Here is a 20,390-nt window from a genome sequence, read left to right on the forward strand (position 1 = left end):
GAGAGAGAGAGAGAGAGAGAGGGAGAGAGAGAGAGAGAGAGAGAGAGAGAGAGAGAGAGAGAGAGAGAGAGAGAGGGGGGGGGGGGGGGGGGGTGTTGAATGAGTGGGATGATAAAAAGGCTAATTCAGAGAAGTGAGTGGAGCAGGCACTTATTTTGATCATAACAAGAAATGAAGTGATTAGAATTAAATGTGCTAGAAGACAATAGAGAATAAAAACTTTTGCTTTTTACTCTAAAATAATACTAATACTTTCCCTTGACGCTGTGCGACTTAGTGGTCATGTCACAGTGACGACGCTATGGAAGACGCAAAGTTTGGGTCTTGGAACCGGCTATTTACTTACACCCTTCACCGTACTCTGGTGTGAAATGAGTACCTGCCCCACCCGTGACAGTCTTGTCGCCTCGTGCCCCTTTGTAAGAGAGTTAGCTTACAGCAAGTGGGTTTAATGAGTTCATGAATTTTGTATATCTGGTCATTATATTGAATACTAGAAAATTACTTTCTTTGATCGGTGTTACTTGGTATTTGGGGATAAAAGCATTAAGTTATAGTTGGTATTCATCATTTAGGCGTACGATATTATTTGGGCGTAGCGTATTTGTTATTTGGGCGTACGGATTATTTAGGCGTACGACCTTTGATTATTTAGGCGTAAAACTGACCTTTGGTGAAAGGAATTGTGGGACAGTTTACAATAGGATATAAAACAGTGTGTCTGATCAAACGGGGATCATTCTACCTTTTGATTCTGCATTCAACTTGACCATGAGCTGCACACTTTAAACCTTTTGTGCTCACCATCATTTATTTGCTTTTACGGACTTAGAAATATTCCACGTATATTGAAAATGGTTACTTAGGCAAACTGACTTTACATGTGGACTGATTTTACGGATTTGGAATTTATGAAACTGATTGAATTATGACAATGCTATTTGATTTGGATTTGGAATTTATCATGATTTGGATTTTGAATTTATCACAAACAAATAAAACTGTAAGAAATGAAACTTGGAATCTGGACTTTTATTTGAATGTTTTGGTGTTGTGCATTCAATTATCATCACCGGCCTTGAACTCTTTCGTCATTATTAACATCTACAACACAACGCAAAGGATAATACTACCATCTATGAAAAACACCACTATGCGATCATAAGCCATTACATATGTGTGCAACTACCCCACATTATGTATCTAATTTGGTGTCGTGAATCAGGATTCTTATATATCTTTATTTGGAGCCCTGATACCATGATGTAAAGATGTTATCATTCCGAACCATGGAAACACAAGAAATGTATATTGTTGCGGTGTTAACATCTATTAAAGTTTTTGTGAGACTCGAATTTTGAAGTGAAAATTGTGAACAGATAGGAAAATAGTTTTATTTGGGAAAGAAAATGAATATCAATTTTGAAGGTGAAGCAGTGGAATTATTTTGTATTGAAATATGAAAAAAAATATTGAAATTATAGATGATTCCTAAAATTCTGACAAAAGACGATATTTAAAAGAATAAATAAATATACTAAATAATATTTAAATTAAGAGTCACAGATAGAAAGGAAATTTTTAAAAAATATAGATATATAGGGCAATATATTATATTCAAAAAGTGAAAACAATATATTATAGAACGGCAAAATAATAATAATATAATAATAATAATAATAATAATAATAATAATAATAATAATAATAATAATAATAATAATAATAATAATAATAATAATAATAATAATAATAATGCATTGATGCTATACGTATTTTATTTAATTAAAAAGAAGAGAGGGAGAGATGAAAATAAAAATTGCAGTATTTAAATGAATATTTTAGTGCGTTTTATTTTTCAAAATAAATGAAAATGCGTTTACTTACAATCAAGCGTTTCGGAATAGATCTTCGAATACTAATTTGTACCGTTAATGGCAATGTTTTGTTAATATCAGTAACAAAGATGTGTCGATTTTTATTTCAATTTTTGTATGTTACTGTTGGAATTACATAAACAGTTGGTCCATTATTTAATGTTGTTACGTTTTTATTTTCTGTCAAAATGACTCAAGAAGACGATGGCAATAATAACACGTAAATTATAAGTTTTGATAATTGAAAAATGTCTTATGGTATTTATTGTTATATTACAACATCATTGATTATATTTTTCTCCCGTCGTTAGGGATGAATTGGTAGGTTGATATTGACTCTTTGAGATTCATGGGTTCATGACAAAGAGCAAAGTTTTATATCTGTTTGTTTTCTTGGTAATAAATGTGTGGTTAACGCAGCCAAGTAATCGACAACAGAGCTTATTTAGTTGTGTAATGAGACATGGCGTTATAATAGATTACATAAGACATTTTGATTTATCACTGGAAATTAAGTTGAAATGATTTATGCGGAATATGAGTCAATCGTTGTTTTGTTTAGTTTTGTTTTGAAACGCGTTTAATCGTGATTTTTAAAGGAGACATATTCTCATAATAACGGAATAACGGACTTTTGGTTTAAAGTCGGAGAACAAATAAAATGACGGAGTATTAATTATTATGAAAGACTATTGTCTTGTAATGGGAGTTAAAATGTTATTACGGAAGAATAACAAAATATTGAAAATGCATTATCATGTCATGTGAGCTGATAATATTTGTGACACAAGTGGTTAACTTGTTAAGAATCAGCGAATTATAAGTAACCCATACGGTAAAATGCTGTAAATGACGGGTAAATAAGCGCAGTGATGTAAGACGCGGTAATTAAAGTGCACACGGTTTAAATTACGAGACGCAGGAATGAGGCGTTCGGGAATATTTTATTTTGCGTTTGATTAAAGCGCTTGGTTTAACATTATGAAATGATACAGAAGGCGGAGAATTTTTATAAATACGATGCGCGTGGTTAAAGCGCACACAATTATCAATGCTATATTAAGAGGCGCGAGATAACGTCGCAATGAGTTATATGAATATTTTTATAAGCCGAGGGCAAAGGCGCGAAACATTGAATTTTTATTGACCAGAGTGTATATCGTTTCTGCAAATATTTTGATTATCATATTTTTCTCCTATAGATTCGCTGTTGTAATTGTAATCAATATTTACTGCGTGGTTTGAATTTAACATTTATATAATAAAATTTGTAACTGAGTTGAAGAAGAAGTTATGTTCAATTGTCAAATCTTAAGTGTGTAATCATTCGGCAATCAGTTGAAATGGTAGGAAGTGCTACAATAACATAAACAAAATCATATTTCATTAAATTAGGGATTTTCTAAGGGGAATAATTCGAGTTAATCAAAGGCAGAAGTAGTGTTTGCACTAAAACATGATACAGTCATCACGAAAGAGGACACTTGCAACCATCAGTCATAACGGGAACGCTGATGACAACGACAGAGGCAACTCAAACACAGCCACAACAGAGGTCGGGAAATGTCCTAATCCCTTTGGTCTATCCACGAATACATTAAAATGGAGTAACAATCTCGACTAAGCCATTGATACGTCTAGAATCAACACAATCTACAGACTACAAACTACACAGCAACCTCAATTACATCGTACCTTTCAACTTATACAAACTTGACAGAATTCATAAAATAATATCTGTATCAACACAGATTTCTTCCATGAACCTTTTTATATTTACATTCTTTATTGAACAATTGGATTACTTGTATATACTTCTACAACAACAAAACCCAACGATGTACGTCGCCAATAATTACATAAACGTTCAAGATACGATTGTTTTTACAAAATGATGTTCGATTGTGAACAATACTACTTCCTTCATATTCAGTGGTGAGCATATTCAAATTTAAACTTATGTCAATATACATGTGTGCAGCACCCATATCTACAACTTATAAACATTGAATATTATAATAACGCCTGTCTTAGTATCATTGTAAAGGATAAAGGCTATATATGTATATAAGACAATGCAGGAAAAAGTATCGCAAAACGCCACATGAGCGATTTCCTTGGATTCATTATCGTATGATATTCAACAACCTGCGTTCAAAAAAACAAAAAAAAAACGAAAATATTGTTGACCTTATTCGACCCCACTACATACACTACTAGACTACGTTATTATTACATCCTCTACCTGGTGTGTGGACTCACGTCACCCACCGGTACTCTACAGATTACATCATCTACCTGGTGTGTACTCACATGCCACCTCATCAAAACTCGATCAACAAACACGAACAATTACAACACACGACCTCTGTCGACTACTACACACGAACTCTTTGTCAACACATGGCTGAGTTCACAACTTTCTTTTGACTTGCTGGATAAGTCAAACTTCATTTAAATTCAAGATCTCGCACACAGTTAATCTTGAATTTTTACAATTTCATCTACAATGAGATTCAACGTTTACACAAGACAACCACAAATATCAACGAGGAAAATCGACCCAGATGCCGGAGATGAATGGATTACAGCGACGTCACAAGACCAAGAAACAACCCAACAGGTTAAGCATACGTTTGCTACCTGTAGAGTCTTTTTTCGTCCCAAATTCAAAAGACTCGAACAAATACAACACACTAATTGCAAAAGTTGGTCACTTTAGTAACAGCCCACAATCACATACTATGTTAGATTTTACTTATTTAGTTATTTACACTGTACTAAATATGAATAAGTCGGACAGACTAATGACCGATTATTTACAAACACTAAATATGTGATGTGAACAAGCCGGACAGACTATTGTTTGATTATTTATTCAACGCTAAATATTTGAATGTGAAGACATTATTGTGATAATTCTAAGACATTTACAGAGGAAAAAGTTTTTAATTAATTAACAATAAATAAAGTGAATGTATGACACTTGGGCTATGCAGTGACCACAACACACACAACAATGCAACACGTAGACTAGATACAATCACCTCAACTCTTATAGTTGATATATTTTTTTCATTACATGAAAACTCATTCTAAATGGAGACAATGACTTAATTAACAATTACTGACAATTTTTACAGGATGACCATTCTCAAAACGAACGGATTACTGAGAAATGTGACCTCTGATGGATGACCACAAAGAACAATTTGATATCAATGTAGTTGTAAACTACACCTTGATGACTTAAAAAGCTTAAAAAAATTGAAACATCAACAATGAACAATGAATGATAATAACTTTACCTTGAATTTTAAAATGATGATAATGCTATTATTATGATTTATTTTTAAATATTTTTTTTATTACTAATTGAAATGTAATCCTTCGTATATGGATCTAGATGTCTATAATACATTATTTGTACCACATATTATAAGTAGGAATTAATGTAATAATGTTGTTTAAATGGAATCATACAATATAAGGGAATATACAAGGTACTGGTTTTGATATGTCAGGAAATGAGTAGACATACATGGAAGCTGAGATTATCACCCATGTCGTATAGAGTTGAATTTGAGATTGAATAATTCAACGTGAGTATATCACAAATGAAAACTGAACCATCCTTTTTCACGCAATAATATTTATGTGTGATGGGAGATGACGAGAATTAAACACTTTTATTGCTATGAAGGTGGAATTTAAGGTGAAAAGATAATTTTTCTTTGAACTGTTAATTAATTGATATTTTACGGTCGATGTTGTAATACCTTAAAAAGTATAATCGATATTTATATATCTAAATTTCAATCATCTTTGGTGTTGGTAAATTTAAATTTTAATCACTTTTGATTGGTCATTATCTCATTATCGATGTTGTAATACTTTAAAAACTATAATCGATATATACATAGATGTTGTAATCAACTTTGATGTTGATTTATCTCAAATTTAAACTTTTAAAAATATTTAACTGGCATAAGTGTTGTCATTTTGATAAACTATTTCTTACATTTTATTATCTAATTCTAATTAGACGTTGCTTATAGATTGATCTCTTACTGATTTTTTTTAAAAATTGAAATTGTTCTTAACTCAATTTAAATTCTAAGAAAGGGGCGTATGTAAGAGAGTTAGCTTACAGCAAGTGGGTTTAATGAGTTCATGAATTTTGTATATCTGGTCATTATATTGAATACTAGAAAATTACTTTCTTTGATCGGTGTTACTTGGTATTTGGGGATAAAAGCATTAAGTTATAGTTGGTATTCATCATTTAGGCGTACGATATTATTTGGGCGTAGCGTATTTGTTATTTGGGCGTACGGATTATTTAGGCGTACGACCTTTGATTATTTAGGCGTAAAACTGACCTTTGGTGAAAGGAATTGTGGGACAGTTTACAATAGGATATAAAACAGTGTGTCTGATCAAACGGGGATCATTCTACCTTTTGATTCTGCATTCAACTTGACCATGAGCTGCACACTTTAAACCTTTTGTGCTCACCATCATTTATTGCTTTTACGGACTTAGAAATATTCCACGTATATTGAAAATGGTTACTTAGGCAAACTGACTTTACATGTGGACTGATTTTACGGATTTGGAATTTATGAAACTGATTGAATTATGACAATGCTATTTGATTTGGATTTGGAATTTATCATGATTTGGATTTTGAATTTATCACAAACAAATAAAACTGTAAGAAATGAAACTTGGAATCTGGACTTTTATTTGAATGTTTTGGTGTTGTGCATTCAATTATCATCACCGGCCCTTGAACTCTTTCGTCATTATTAACATCTACAACACAACGCAAAGGATAATACTACCATCTATGAAAAACACCACTATGCGATCATAAGCCATTACATATGTGTGCAACTACCCCACACCTTTCAAGAAATAGATCTTACTTTTGTTAGTGTAGTAACGTTATTTTTGTAAAGCACTTAAAAAAAAAATAAATTCAAAGAACTGTTTTTGGTATTGTTTTTTGTTTGTACGTTTTTTTGTTTGTTTTTGGTTGTACTCTGAGATGCTATAAAACATCAATAATTTACAAGTAATTAAATGTTTAATATAGTTAACCGCAATTATATCTTTATTGGCCTCGAGATGGCCGTCAAGTGGTCGAATTGTAATTCCAATCAATCAACTTCTTTTTTTTTCAAAAATGTTTAACTTAACAACTGTAAAGAAATATGAACTTTCACGAACGTGAAACAACTCGAGGTCTTATTTATTTTCACTTCACTGAGCAGTGACAATGCTATAGATAGTATGCGTTTGGCTTAGGAGTTACAACATTGCCATCCGGAAGTATAACGGACCAACACACAATTCTATGTGTGACCTTGAACGTTTATAGTCTGGTTAATACAGTTTAGTGAGAATTACTCATAAACGTGGATGGCAAAAGACAATAACAAAGACCTAAGTGACGTCATCTTCGTTTTATCTTGAGATAGATCGAAGTTGACGTCGATCCGGCCTTTATTATTGTTTCTTGCCATCTACGTTTTTGATTACTTCTCACTAAACTGTATTAACCTAACTAAAACGACCACGATTACACATAGTTTCGTGTGTTATACTTCCGGATGGCAATGTTGTGAGCTTCTTAGCCAAGCGCACACTATCCATTCAACACAACGAGCAGTTGAATTCTTACTGTAGACGCCTCGATATGCATGGCTAGGTTGATGAACACATTTTACTAATATGTGTCTTGTTTTTCATGGAATTTTTTGTTTTCATTGAAAAAAAAACGAGTCATGGTCCAGTTCCCAGAACTTGACATTAACGATTCATTGATCTGTTAAAATGTCATCTGTAGGAATCAGCAGGAAAAAGTTGTTTTAATTCGCAGTAACTGATTGTGTCAGCAGGCGCCATGGATGGCCCTTACACACACATGTATGGGTTTTTATCTTATTTATAGCAGAGGCTTTTCTTTTATCTATTTCAATCTTGTACCTGTCTAAGTGTGAACATTGAATTCGTGCATCGGGTTTAGGAAGAAGGAGCGAGGAAAAGAGGGTGAGAGGGGGTGGAAAAGAGGGTGAGAGGGGGTGGAAAAGAGGGTGAGGGGGGTTGGAAAAGAGGGTGAGGGGGGTGGAGCGTATGCTATAGTGGAGGAGAGGTTGTTGTCGGTTGGCAGTGGCAGGAAGGGAAATTTTCAGATCGCAAGGTAAATGTTTATCGATGATGATGATGATGTTTGTAACTGACATTCATTGCTTTGACATGTTTTGATTTCTTGTTTAAGATTTGCCATGGTGAATATGTATAAATTTCTGGCTTTGGTTTAGTGATGTTCCCATAACATTCATTCGTCATGTAGCAATTTATTTCATTCTTAAATTATTCGCCCTTGCAGTGCATTGCTTTGTATAGAATATTTCTTCAGTATTTCGTGGACTAGTCTAATTAATATTTCTCAATCATTCATTGATTTGTTGAATTTTGCATCGAGCTAAATGTATGTGATCAAGACAGACAATTAATCGTGATCAGTTTAACTCGATTACTTTACAGTTTTGTCAACTTACAACTGGTGAACATCTAAAAGGCAATTTTAAATACAACAACAATTAAAGTTAATTAGGAAACAAAAGAAAACTAAACATAGTAAAAATAAAACGAAACAAAACAACCACAAACCGCTTAATTTTATTCTTTGAAAACTTGCCCAACCCCACTGAATATCCCTAAAAACATTTTATAGGAATCTGTACTGTGCATTGAGTTTGATGGTAATGTCTATTTACAGCAAATGATCGGATGTTTTTAGGTCAGACTTTCTCATTAATTGCATCATTCGTGCTGTTGTAGGGAGTTATCTGGAGTAATCTGTCCAACACTCCCACAGTGTTTATAGGGATTATTCGTGGTTAATTAATATCAGTTAAATTCGGAAATGGTGGATTATGATCAATACCCTTGCTAAATGATACATCAAAAATAAATGCAAAAAATACTGTCGGACCGATACCATTGGTAAAAACTGGTTGCTGTGCCTGGTTTCATTTCATGTAGGGCTTCTTAGAATGTGTTATTATGAATGAAATCGCCATTCTCTATTACAGTTTATTCATTGTTTAACTGAATAACCGAGATGGATACTTTTCATAGCCTTTACGAGCTAAATCATGGGATAATCAATTTAATTATGACATAAATCTAACATTTCATGATGCTGATGGTAATGATAGTTAAATCTACAATTGATGGAAATCATGTAGTAGTCATAAATAGATAAATAAATTATGTTACGTGACCTCGGGTCAAAGCTTCGCAATTGAGTGCAGGACTTCTCAACTGATGGCAGAATTACAGCAAAGCAACTCGATTGAAAGGGAAGATAGAGGAAAATATGTCTCAATGGAAATCAGCTGTTTTGATTCATTTTTTTATTTATTTAGGGGACAGCGTGGCTCAGTATGGTTTTTGCTTCGTACCCGGAAGGTACCGTGTTCGATCACCCGCCGCTGCGTTGTTTAGCCTTGAGCAAGTTACCTCGCCCTAACTCAATTCGCTGTGTTGCACTGCGGCTGACGCTGGGGTTATTCCGGTCTTCTCTTGGAATAGACCCTAAAGACAAATTTCCCCTATGGGATGAATAAAGGGAATTTTATTTTATTTTAAAATTATTTTTATTACCCAATCTTATAATTCGGATTGATTTTATGTTGGCATTTTTTTTCTCTCTGTCCAGTCCACTCAGCTCACTGGTGACGGTCCCATGGCATGTCTGGAGCGAAGGCAGTTAGAAGTTGTTAAAAAATTGGAGAAACTCAAGGATTCTGTATCAAGCCTTGCTCAAAAATACAACGTCTCCACATCATCTCCATCATCCTCATCATCATCAATGACAGGACCCGCTGTTTGCACCCCTAAAAACCTGGTAAGTGGGATGTGCTGTGGATTTGTCTCCATGTGACTTATTTATACAGCATCCTTTTATTTATTATTTCTCCATGCTGCACACTTTTGAAGGCATCTTTTTTGTAAAGCGCTTTGAGCACTTATGTGGATATTGCGCTATATAATAAGCTCAATTTTTTTTTAAATCGTCGATTTAGCTTTTTGAGGCTGTCTTTTTAAAAAGTAAATTGAATGGGGCCCTTAAAACACAAACAACATTTTTTCTTACTGATCATGTTTTTTAAATTAAATATGTTAAGTAAATATGAAGGAGGAATAATATCTTCTGTTCTGGTAAAATTATTCTGTGTTCTTTGTTCTTTTGCCATTGTGGCTTTAGTGTGTGTGTGTGTGTGTGTGTGTGTGTGTGTGTGTGTGTGTCGCTAATTATTGTTACCTAGTGTTTAGTTGTTTTTTCCCCTCCGCTTTTTTTTTATTGGGGGGGGGGGGGGGGGGGGGGGTGGAGAATTGTGTACGTTTTACCCTCAGCTTTTTATACAAAAGTGTCAAGGTACTCACATCATATTATTTTGTTAATGTTACCCTGTGCCAGTGTTACTGTTGTGTTAATGCGGTGTTCAGTTTCAATTTTCTTAAGAAACCGTAGATATCTTTTTCCTCTTATTATTGTTTTTTTTTTTTTGTTTTACAAAAGGATATAATATGACTAATATGTTTGATCTCCAGCATTTTACAATTTATCTCATGTGTATAATATTCGTAATTAAAGATCAAATTCTATTAGATCGTGTGTGTGTGTGTTTTTTATTGGTTTTTTTTTTTGTTTTTGTTTTTTTCTTGGGGGGGGGGGGGGGGGGGGGTTAAAATGGTTTTTGTAAACTCATCACATAATAAAATTTATTGCGAATCTAATGTCTGAAATATGATCACAAAATACCATATTTTGTTTTGATATATCAAATAAATATTGTACCTCAATTTTTGGTCTTCCATTTCACAACTTTACCCAATTACACTCAGTGTTCTATAAGTTTAAGAGGATTATTGATAGAATGTCACACGAAAACAACCAGATGTTGTTCTATTATTTTGTTGTATCAGATTAACGCAAAATTAAGACGGATATAATCTTGGTCTATTTTGCAACAGTTTATTTTCAACTTATAGAAATTAATTTAATGTGAATGTATTAAACATTTTTTTCTAAATATTGAAACTGAGATTTTTTACGCTAAATTAGTGAAATCAATAAATGAATAAATATATAATAGATACGAACTTTTATATAGCACATTTCCATAGATTAACCATGTCCATTGCTCTTTACAGTGTTTCATTTATTCCCCCAGCGAGGAGCTCATATAGAACATTATTTCAATTTCATACAGTATTAGTCACCTGTTAGGCACCCTTTCTGTACTACTACTATTACAATGTTCTTCACTGCCTGTAGCCAGGTACTCATTCCCACCTGAGTCGAGTTGGGTAATATGTGCAAAATACCTTACCCAAGGACACACCATCGGGGCCAGAATTTTCCATAATCATCACTGTCAGTCATTCAACCACTGATCATGCTTAACATTGCTTGACTTTTGTGACAATCAGTTAAGGACAGATACCGTACAACCGAGCCACCGATGCGCACAGTCATTTTGTATTGCACTGTAATTGGGAATAAATTCAAATATCAGATATATATGAGTGTCAATTTGTGTCAGGGCATGACGTAATCAGTCGGGAGGTGAACATTTTGAATTTGCATTTATTTATTTATTTTTTCATATGAATATGCTTCCCATAGTATTTTAATATTTATTTGAAGTAAATCGCGTAATTTTTCAAGAAGTGATGGTCAGATGTATGGGAAGAATATCCAGCAACTTTTCTCAAATTTCATACTTTTTCAACTTGAATAGCTGTAAAAAATATTTAGAAGTGAAATTAAGCTTTAATATTTCCCGAAGATGTACAAAAAGGTTTGATTTAATTATTTATGACAAAAACTCATTTTTGATTTTTTAAAATTGACCTTCTAATTAAACTTGGCAATATCTCAGTTCAAATCTTTTCACCATCCGACGGATTTTATCATTCACTGTAACACTCAATGGGCATTGGTGCAGCTTTGTGGTCTTGTGGTATGACACTCGCTTTCGGATCGGAAGGTCCTGGGTTCGAGCCTCGCTCTCGGCGCATAGTTGAGTCTTTGGAAAAGGCTATTTACTCACATTCTCTCTCCGTACTCATGTGTAAAATGAGTACCTGGTCGTTAACAGCGTTGTCTTTGTCCGAAAAATTGTAATATCGCCTAACAGGCGCCATGTCCCATCCTACATGTTAAATGTTGCTGTTGACCAGGGATCCCTTGTGAAGCGCTTTGAGCACATTTAGTGGATATTGCGCTATTTAAAGCTCAATTTAATGCTAATTATTGTTGACTCACCTCATCATGTTTGCTTCTCTATATTTCAGGGGAAATGTGTTAAAGACATTGTGATCAGTGCCGACCCTTCAAGCATCCCTTTGTCCCTAGTCTTAGTGGGTCAGCTGCTCGAGTGCCAATATTCTGTGTTCAAATCAACTTTCGTCCATTCTTCTGTAGCTGGTCAAGTGCCCGGGAATCTGATGCAATTGATGACGTCCAATGGTGGGAGGAGTCGTGCCAGTTGCCAACTAGCACTGACTCTTGTTTGGAAAAAAGGTGGGGGGATGAGCTGTTTAAGCCTATCTTTTACTTTTTAAAAATTTTTGTGATGCCATATTTACTTTACATTTGTAAGGCACATCAAGTCAATATAGTTTGATTGTTAATCTCTCTCTCTCTCTCTCTCTCTCTCTCTCTCTCTCTCTCTCTCTCTCTCTCTATCTCTCTCTCTCTCTCTCTCTCTCTTTGACTTTAATTTATTTTTTTGTTCTTTTTCTCCCTTTTTTTCGTCGTATTTTTCTTTTTTTTTTTTATATACCTTTCTTCTATTTAAAAATAAAAGGAAATCGTAACTATTACCTTATTATGAGGTAATTGTAAATGTCGACAAAATTATTTTCTCATCCTATTCATACCAACTCTTGATATGAAGTTCCAAGTTTATCAGATTGCTGAGTCTTTGGTTTTAGATGTGTATTACATTGATCCTGTTTTCCTACCACACCGTTATTTTTCTGTGAACTGCTGGCACAGAGCCATTTCTTTACACAATTCTTGTTGATTGTTATAAAATTTGCTAGTAAATTGATTGGCACTATTAGTTGGATTGCACTGAAATGTATAAAATTAAAAAATACTTGGGCTAAAATAATTTTTTCATATTCTACTTTGTACCAATTCAGAAGAGGACCCAATGAAGAATCAGAGGAAAATTGGAAATAGTGATAAAAGCGATAAAGGCCAAATTCTAACCTTTTCACAAAATTCTCCTTGTTCAATCCTTATTTGAAATAGATCTTACATTCGATGTTAGTTCAATTATAATAATTTTGAAATTAATCCCATTTTTTTCTGTGTGTTCCAGTAACCAACGGCGCACAATTGGTGGTGGATCCAACAAAACAAACACCTATACAAGGAGAGGCCAATGTTATACGATACCTAGCCCGCCTGTTGCTGCCAGCTTATGACGATACGGCTGACATTCTCTCAGCCACACAAATCGATGATTTCTTGGACCTGGCTCAGATACAGATCCTAGAAGGAAATGCCAAAGAGAAGGCTGCAGCTATTCGCACCCTTAACTCTTCCCTCGGCAAGAAAGACTGGTTGATTGGAAATGGACCCAGCATTGCCGATTTTGTTTGCTGGTCTGCATTGCATCAAACAGAACAAGTTTCAGCCCCGCCCGCTAATGTAAAACGATGGTTGGCAAATTGCGCTGACCACGACTCCTTCAAATTAGCTTTAAGTCTGGTTGATGTTTCATCTTGAGGACGTGTTGTTGACCCTTAGAATACTGCTTGGTTATTTTTATATCTTCTATGTTTGTGGTGTAAACGAGATTAAATGGCAGGTGATGTGCAGTAACTCAACCTTATTTAACTTATGTTTTTATTTGTAGTTAGTGAAACGATTTTGCATTGATTATTCAACAAGATAAAGTGGGCTAATGGACTAAGTCCTCTCTACTTAACTTGAATTACGAGTTACCTTTTATGGCTTTATCAAAATTTTAAATAACACATCCCATTTGTATGGAGGTTTGCCCCCAAAATGTGATCTTCCTGAAAGATTAGAGAACCAATTAAGGCAATTATTTTCGTTGTGATATTTTGAAAGTACTTTTTTTTTTTCTTCATAAACAATCCTGTAGGGAATTGAAGAAAAGTGTTGATGGTTTGGCCTAGCACTATATTCTTTTATTCATGATGTTGGTGTAGCCCAAATGATATTATTTTTTAAGATAAGATATACTTTATGTATATACTTTATGGATCCTGAATGGAAGTTATCATAATGTTACACATCATTCATCGTTATATTAGCACAGATTTATACACTGCCATAAACTAATTGATGGAAATACGAAGCTAATTAAAAACAAAATAAACATCAAATATTATAAAATATTCGTAAAATATACAACAGTTAGAAGCAATGCTATGGCTTAGAATAAACATGTCTAAACCATAGTGAATTTATATTATAAGCAAATTGCTTGCCGGTGTAGAATTCAGCTTGTACTTGAAGAACTGATTAAAACAATAGAAGAACAGAAATCATTGTCAATTTTGATTGGAAGAAATGGCCAATATATTTAATTGAGTAACGGCAACTCACAGTCACAGGGTATATGGATTATTTTTATTCTGGTGATTTAAAAAAAAATTCCTACTACAAAATTCAGTCTTTATTTTCTTTACGTCTTTTTTTTTCTTCCTTTCTGGGGGACTTTGAAAAGTCTTAGTTTTGAATGATTTTATTCAAAATGGGGTGCACATTGCACAAAACAAAGACAATGAAATTGACGTCGGCCATTTGTTGACGAAAATTTGTCAAGAAGGAGAAAGTATTCTTAAATTTTAAAAAATACATCTTTTGGTAAGCTGTGCTTGCACGTCTTAAAACAAAGACTTGCTTTGTGGATATTAAATGATTACTCTCATGTTTTCTTCCATATTTTAGTTCACAAAGGTTGTCACATAAATCCAACTGCTATTTCATGTAGGTCCAACTGTCGTTCAATTAATAATTGATCACTTTATTCGTATTAGTTAAACAATACAGGGAGGAAAAAGATTGACTGGATGTCCAGAAAGCGAAATTTTAAACTAGATTTCATCCCGACTTATATGACATATGAATGCAAACTCATACCAACCACAGCACTTTTGCTTTATAAATATCATTAATGTCAAATACTTATAGGATTAATTTGTTATGCCACCATCAGTAAACCACGCTATTTTAATATAAGGACTACTTTGTATGCTGCTTATATGTATTGAGATTTTTTTTTTTAAATCAACGATGAGTGATTTCACATCTGAATTTGAAAACCTGATTTTGTTGTGATCAAGAAAGAAAGAATAACGTATTGCTCTATTTGGAATTGAAGCGAACAAGATCCTTTTTTTTTAATAGTAAGATTTGCCATATTCTAATTTTATGTTTATTTTTATATTTTAAAAATGTAATTAAGGAGTTGGGGAGGGGGAGATAGAAACAATTAAAGTAAACCATTTGGCTTGAGAAATCCGTGAGAGATATTTCAAATTGAATTTATTCTACGATTGCCCTTTGTGAATTTGATTAAGTATTTGAGTAAGAGCATAGTTAGTTGTATGTTGGTAAACAGATATGTGGTGTTTTTTCTCTGTGATATTTATGAATGTTAAGTATTCCCTTTGTCAAGTACGTATCGTGTGTAGTTTATGTCTGTGTGAGAATCTCTGATACCGTGTTGCAGTGACCGATAATTATGTATTATAAAATGTGTTATTTAATAAAGTAAAATAATGCTTTTGATTTTTAAAACTTTGTTTTGTTTAATTATTAGTAATGAGGTTTGTGTTGGGTCTCTTCCTTTTGTATTGGGTATATGTGTAAGATCTTTGTAAGGTCCCGAGTCGTTGTCTATTTAAGCTCTTTATTAAATCCCTTGTTGTTCCATGTTATTTGCCTGCATTAGACTAGATCTTTTAAAGATCCTATGTCATTGTCTAAGATTACGTGCTGTCGACTGTGTAAAGTATTCTTAAGATCTTTGTTGGATCTCATACTGTTGTCCATGTAAGATCTCTGTAAGACTTCATGCCATTGCCTAAGTACGATCTTTGGAAGATCTAATGTCGTCTGTCTAGTTGGGGTTCCTGACCTCCCATAGTGGACAGGGAGGTACTTGCTGTATCTTCTATACCCCTATATCTATTTTCCAATTGCTTTCTGCCTTGGTCTTGGAATGAGATTATTTAGTTTTGTCCTAACCTTGGCTGGAAGGGAAACAGTCGAATGTATATTTTTAGTTTTGGGATGATAGTTTTTTCCTTGTAAACCATCTCTCTGTTATGTAGTGTTATTTTCTTATTTTAACATATGATTTGTAAACATTTGAGTGTATTCCTCTTAGTGGGATCTTGTGCTGGTGTCTGGGGGAGACATTTAGTTGATCTCAAACTCAAACACTGATAGTGTGCGCTTGGAATCTCCATTTGTTCCCTATTTAAACCATTCCCATTTGTCTTACTTTTTCCTCAAGTCCTTTTAATTGTAAATGTAGAATGCTTTAACAATCCGATTTCCTTCCTTTTTACTGGTGCTGATATGACCTAAATGTGTTGGAAGCGCCGTAAAACAAACAAAACAATGTCGTCTGTGTAAGATCTTTGTACGATCTCATGTTGTTGTCGATGTAAGATCTTTGTAAATTCCCATGTCATTGTTTGAGTAAAATCTTTGTAGGATCGCCTGACCTGGAAAGACCACATTGCAAACATATGCAGAAAGGCTAACTCCACCGTGGGATTTTTGAGAAGAAACCTATTCAACTGCAAAGAAAACATAAAAGAGAAATGCTATAACTATAAAGCTTATGCTAGACCAACACCCTATAGCAGTACGGTATGGGACCACATCCCTATCACTCCCTAATTAAATTAAGGAAATAGAACTGGGTGGGGTTCCCAACCTCCCATTGCGGACAGGGAGGTACTTGCTGTGTCTTCTATAACCTTATATCTGTTTTACGATTGCTTTTTGTCTTTCTCTTGGAATGAGATTAACTTACTGTTGTCCTGTCCTTGGCAGGGAGGGAAACAGTCGAATGTTTAGTTAGAATTTTGGGAGATGATATTTTTGTGTCCTTGTAAATCATCTCTCTGTTATGTACTGTTATTTTTTAAAAATTCTTAACATATGATTTGTAAACATGTGAGTGTATTCCTCTTAGTGGGGTCTTGTGCTGGTGTCCGGATGGGACTTTTGGGTGATCTCTAACTTAGTACATTAATGGTATGCTCTTGGAATCTTCATCTGATCCCTATTTGTGCCTAGTTCCCATTTGTCTAACTTTTTCTTTGGTGTTTTAATTGTAACTCTATAATTTGTCTCTCCCATTTTCTTCCTTTTTACTGGCACTGATATAACCTTAATGTGTTGCGATCGTCGTAAAAAAACAAAACAAAACAAGGAAATAGAATCCGTCCAACAAAGAGTTATAAAATTCGTTCAACAAAATTATAGAAACAAGTCAAAGCTATATATTATGACACCCCATTTGAAACCATTGAAGGAAATAAACTAAATATATTTTACAAAGGCCAGAAAAACCAGGTCAGGTTGCCATTACAGTGGTCAATTTTAAAAAATTGTTATCTTTCAAGAAATGAACAAATCTACTTTCCCCTCAGCAAAGTAAACTACAGACAGAGCCCAGGTAAACGAAATGGTCTCAATCGAGAACAGAGACATACGACACGAAGAAAGAACAACAGATATAGGGGTATAAAGCAAAGATTACGATGTAGACTGATTAGAAGCCACGGGCCTGGTGATCAACTCTCCCCATCCGTCACTCATTAGGGAAATTCCATCCACGGCATCCTGCTCTTTGACTTTATCAAGTTTGAAATTAACTCGTTAAAGCAAATTAATTAACCCTCTCCTTACCAACTACAGGAAAATCGTCAACATTCGTTACGATTCAAATCAATGAACATTTTTCTTTTTCAGATTTATAATAAAATAAAATAAAATTCCCTTTATTCATCCCATAGGGGGAATTTGTTTCTAAGGTCTATTCCAAGGGAAGACTGAAATAACCCAGGCGTCAGCCGCAGTGCAACGCCGCAAATTGAGCTTGGGCGAGGTGACTTGCTCAAGGTCACACAGCGCAGCGACGGGTGATCGAACTCTGTACCTTTCGGGTAGGAAGCAAAGACCGTACCGCTGAGCCAGGCTGCCCCCTTTTTTAATAAATCACAAAATTTGGAGAAAAATCTTCTAGCCATAAGAACTTGATGCTGTTTTGTAAAGCTTGTAGTTCTGTACAAACTTATGTATTGTATGTTCTATTTGCTTCTGAGTTAAAGTGTAAAGAAATCATTTTTTGTGTTGAATAGCTATGACATTTTGTTTTTAAGGATTTTACGGCGCTTGCAACACATTTAGGTTATATCGGCGCCAGTAAAAAGGAAGAAAATGGGATAGTAAAAAGTTCTAGAATTACAATTAAAGCACCCAAGAAAAAGTAAGACATTTTGGAAAAATCCTGAAAATGTTTGGCAAGTAGAAAGTTAATATCTATGTACAACAACTTGTTCCTTTTAGATATGTACCAAGAAGAATGAGCAAGCTTAAATAGCAAGAAAGAACAGAAATCTGTTACTGACAATTTTGCCGTTATGAAGTTTAATTTGGATTACACTAAATGAACTTTAATGTCCGAGCATAAAAACAAATTTTCATACAAGTACACAAGTAGCACACAAAGCGAACATAGTAATAAAGTAGTCAAATAAGAATGTAAACAGCATCACACAATAAAATTATAAAGTAAAAAAAGGAATCTATACAGTCAGTGATTACATTGTTATATTGATATGTGTCATTTACAGATGAATGAGTGAATGTGAAAGAAAAAAAAATCAAACACAACTAACAAAGCTGTGGTTAAAAAAAATATGAAATTATGGTATAAGCAATGGTACAAATATTGGTATGCGAAAATATATTCAGAGGTAGATATAATAATAATAATAATAATAATAATAATAATAATAATAATAATAATAATAATAATAATAATAATAATATTGACAGTATATAATATGTTGAGTTATACAATATTCATCAGATCATTAAACGTTGAATACGAACCAAGTTATATTATAACTAACATGTCAATGCTCAGTGCATGCCCAGTCCTGTAGATAAAAACGGCCTTTAAGATCATGATCATTGTTCAAATTGTTTTCTAGACAATTTTCGTAATCAACGACATTAATTTATTTCCATGACAAATGTGTATGAATGTGTTTTGTTTACCAAATCAATCTGTTTAATCAATGAATTGTTTGATTTGAACAGAAATTGTTCATTTTCTCATCTCTTCGTCTGAGAGATTATGTTGTGGCGTGTTTGATCGTAGCCATCGTAAAGTTATAGCCTGATACTAGAACCCAAAAAGACTGGCATTTTGACGTCATTATTTGGTTTTGCACCGCTTCGCGAGTTGTCGTGAGTAGTGCTCATGGAAACAAGTGGTCCCATTGGTTGAACTATTGAGTACAACTCACGATTTTGTTTTCTTTTGTGGCCAAATGTCAGGCTGTAGATAGTATGCGCTTGGCTAAGAAGCTCATAACATTGCCATCTGGAAGTATAACGGACCAACACACAAAACTGTGTGTATCCATGAACGTTTATAGTCGGGTTAATACAGTTCAGTGAGCATTACTCATAAACGCGGATGGCAAAAAAACAATAACAAAGACCGGGAGTGACGTCATCTTCGAACTGTCTATAAGTTTACGATGGCTCCGGTTTGATACGCTCACTATTATCTGTCATAAAGCATGATCCATTCTTTGTTTATGCTTTTACCCTGCATCAAGACCACACTGTTATCGAAAGCCTCTCGTCCCAGACTAGTCCCAACACAGCATTACACAATCCATATATCATTTATCACTTTGTCAGAGCATAAGAATACATAATTTGTTCATAAACGAGAGTGCCAACTGATCGGAGCTTACTTTAACCTTAGTCATCGTAAACATATATATATATATATATATATATATATATATATATATATATATATATATATATATATATATCCAATCGTTGGAGAGCAACAAATCATGTGATTGATGACCTGGTTGGACGAAAACATAAATATAGATCGCTCCCATTGAATCTTGACAACCATACACTGACCAAAGCTTCATAATTTTGACCATAAGACGTCCATCTCATAGTCAACTTCACAGAAGTTTTTTTGTTTGTTGTTGTTTCTTTTTCTTCTTTTTTTTTTTGTTGAAAAGTACGGGGTCAATTCAATAGATCGATATTATGATACGACGTTTTGAGGACAAAATGTAAAAAGGCGTTTTGTCATTGTATAACGGCATAGCCACTTTCAATGTATGCATGACATGCCAGCCAAAATCATCAGTC

At 33.9% G+C, this 20,390-nt stretch overlaps 1 protein-coding gene across 14 annotated transcripts in view; it reads left to right on the top strand.

Moving 5' to 3' along the window:
* The window catches only part of LOC144973673 (uncharacterized), a 33,910-nt gene extending 18,161 nt beyond the window's left edge, over window positions 1-15,749 (top strand). For all 14 annotated transcript variants that reach the window (XM_078916424.1, XM_078916417.1, XM_078916423.1 and 11 more), the window contains exons 3-5: window positions 9,612-9,800; window positions 12,257-12,485; window positions 13,294-15,749. In XM_078916424.1, coding sequence (XP_078772550.1) covers window positions 9,612-9,800; window positions 12,257-12,485; window positions 13,294-13,703 — 828 coding nt within the window. In that variant the 3' untranslated portion in view covers window positions 13,704-15,749. The remainder of the gene's footprint in view (window positions 1-9,611; window positions 9,801-12,256; window positions 12,486-13,293) is intronic.
* Window positions 15,750-20,390: the final 4,641 nt, after the last annotated feature.

Source organism: Berghia stephanieae, chromosome 5 (genome assembly GCF_034508935.2).
Source record: "Berghia stephanieae isolate SIO BIC M18660-M18661 chromosome 5, UCSD_Bste_1.3, whole genome shotgun sequence".
NCBI lineage: Eukaryota > Metazoa > Mollusca > Gastropoda > Nudibranchia > Aeolidiidae > Berghia > Berghia stephanieae.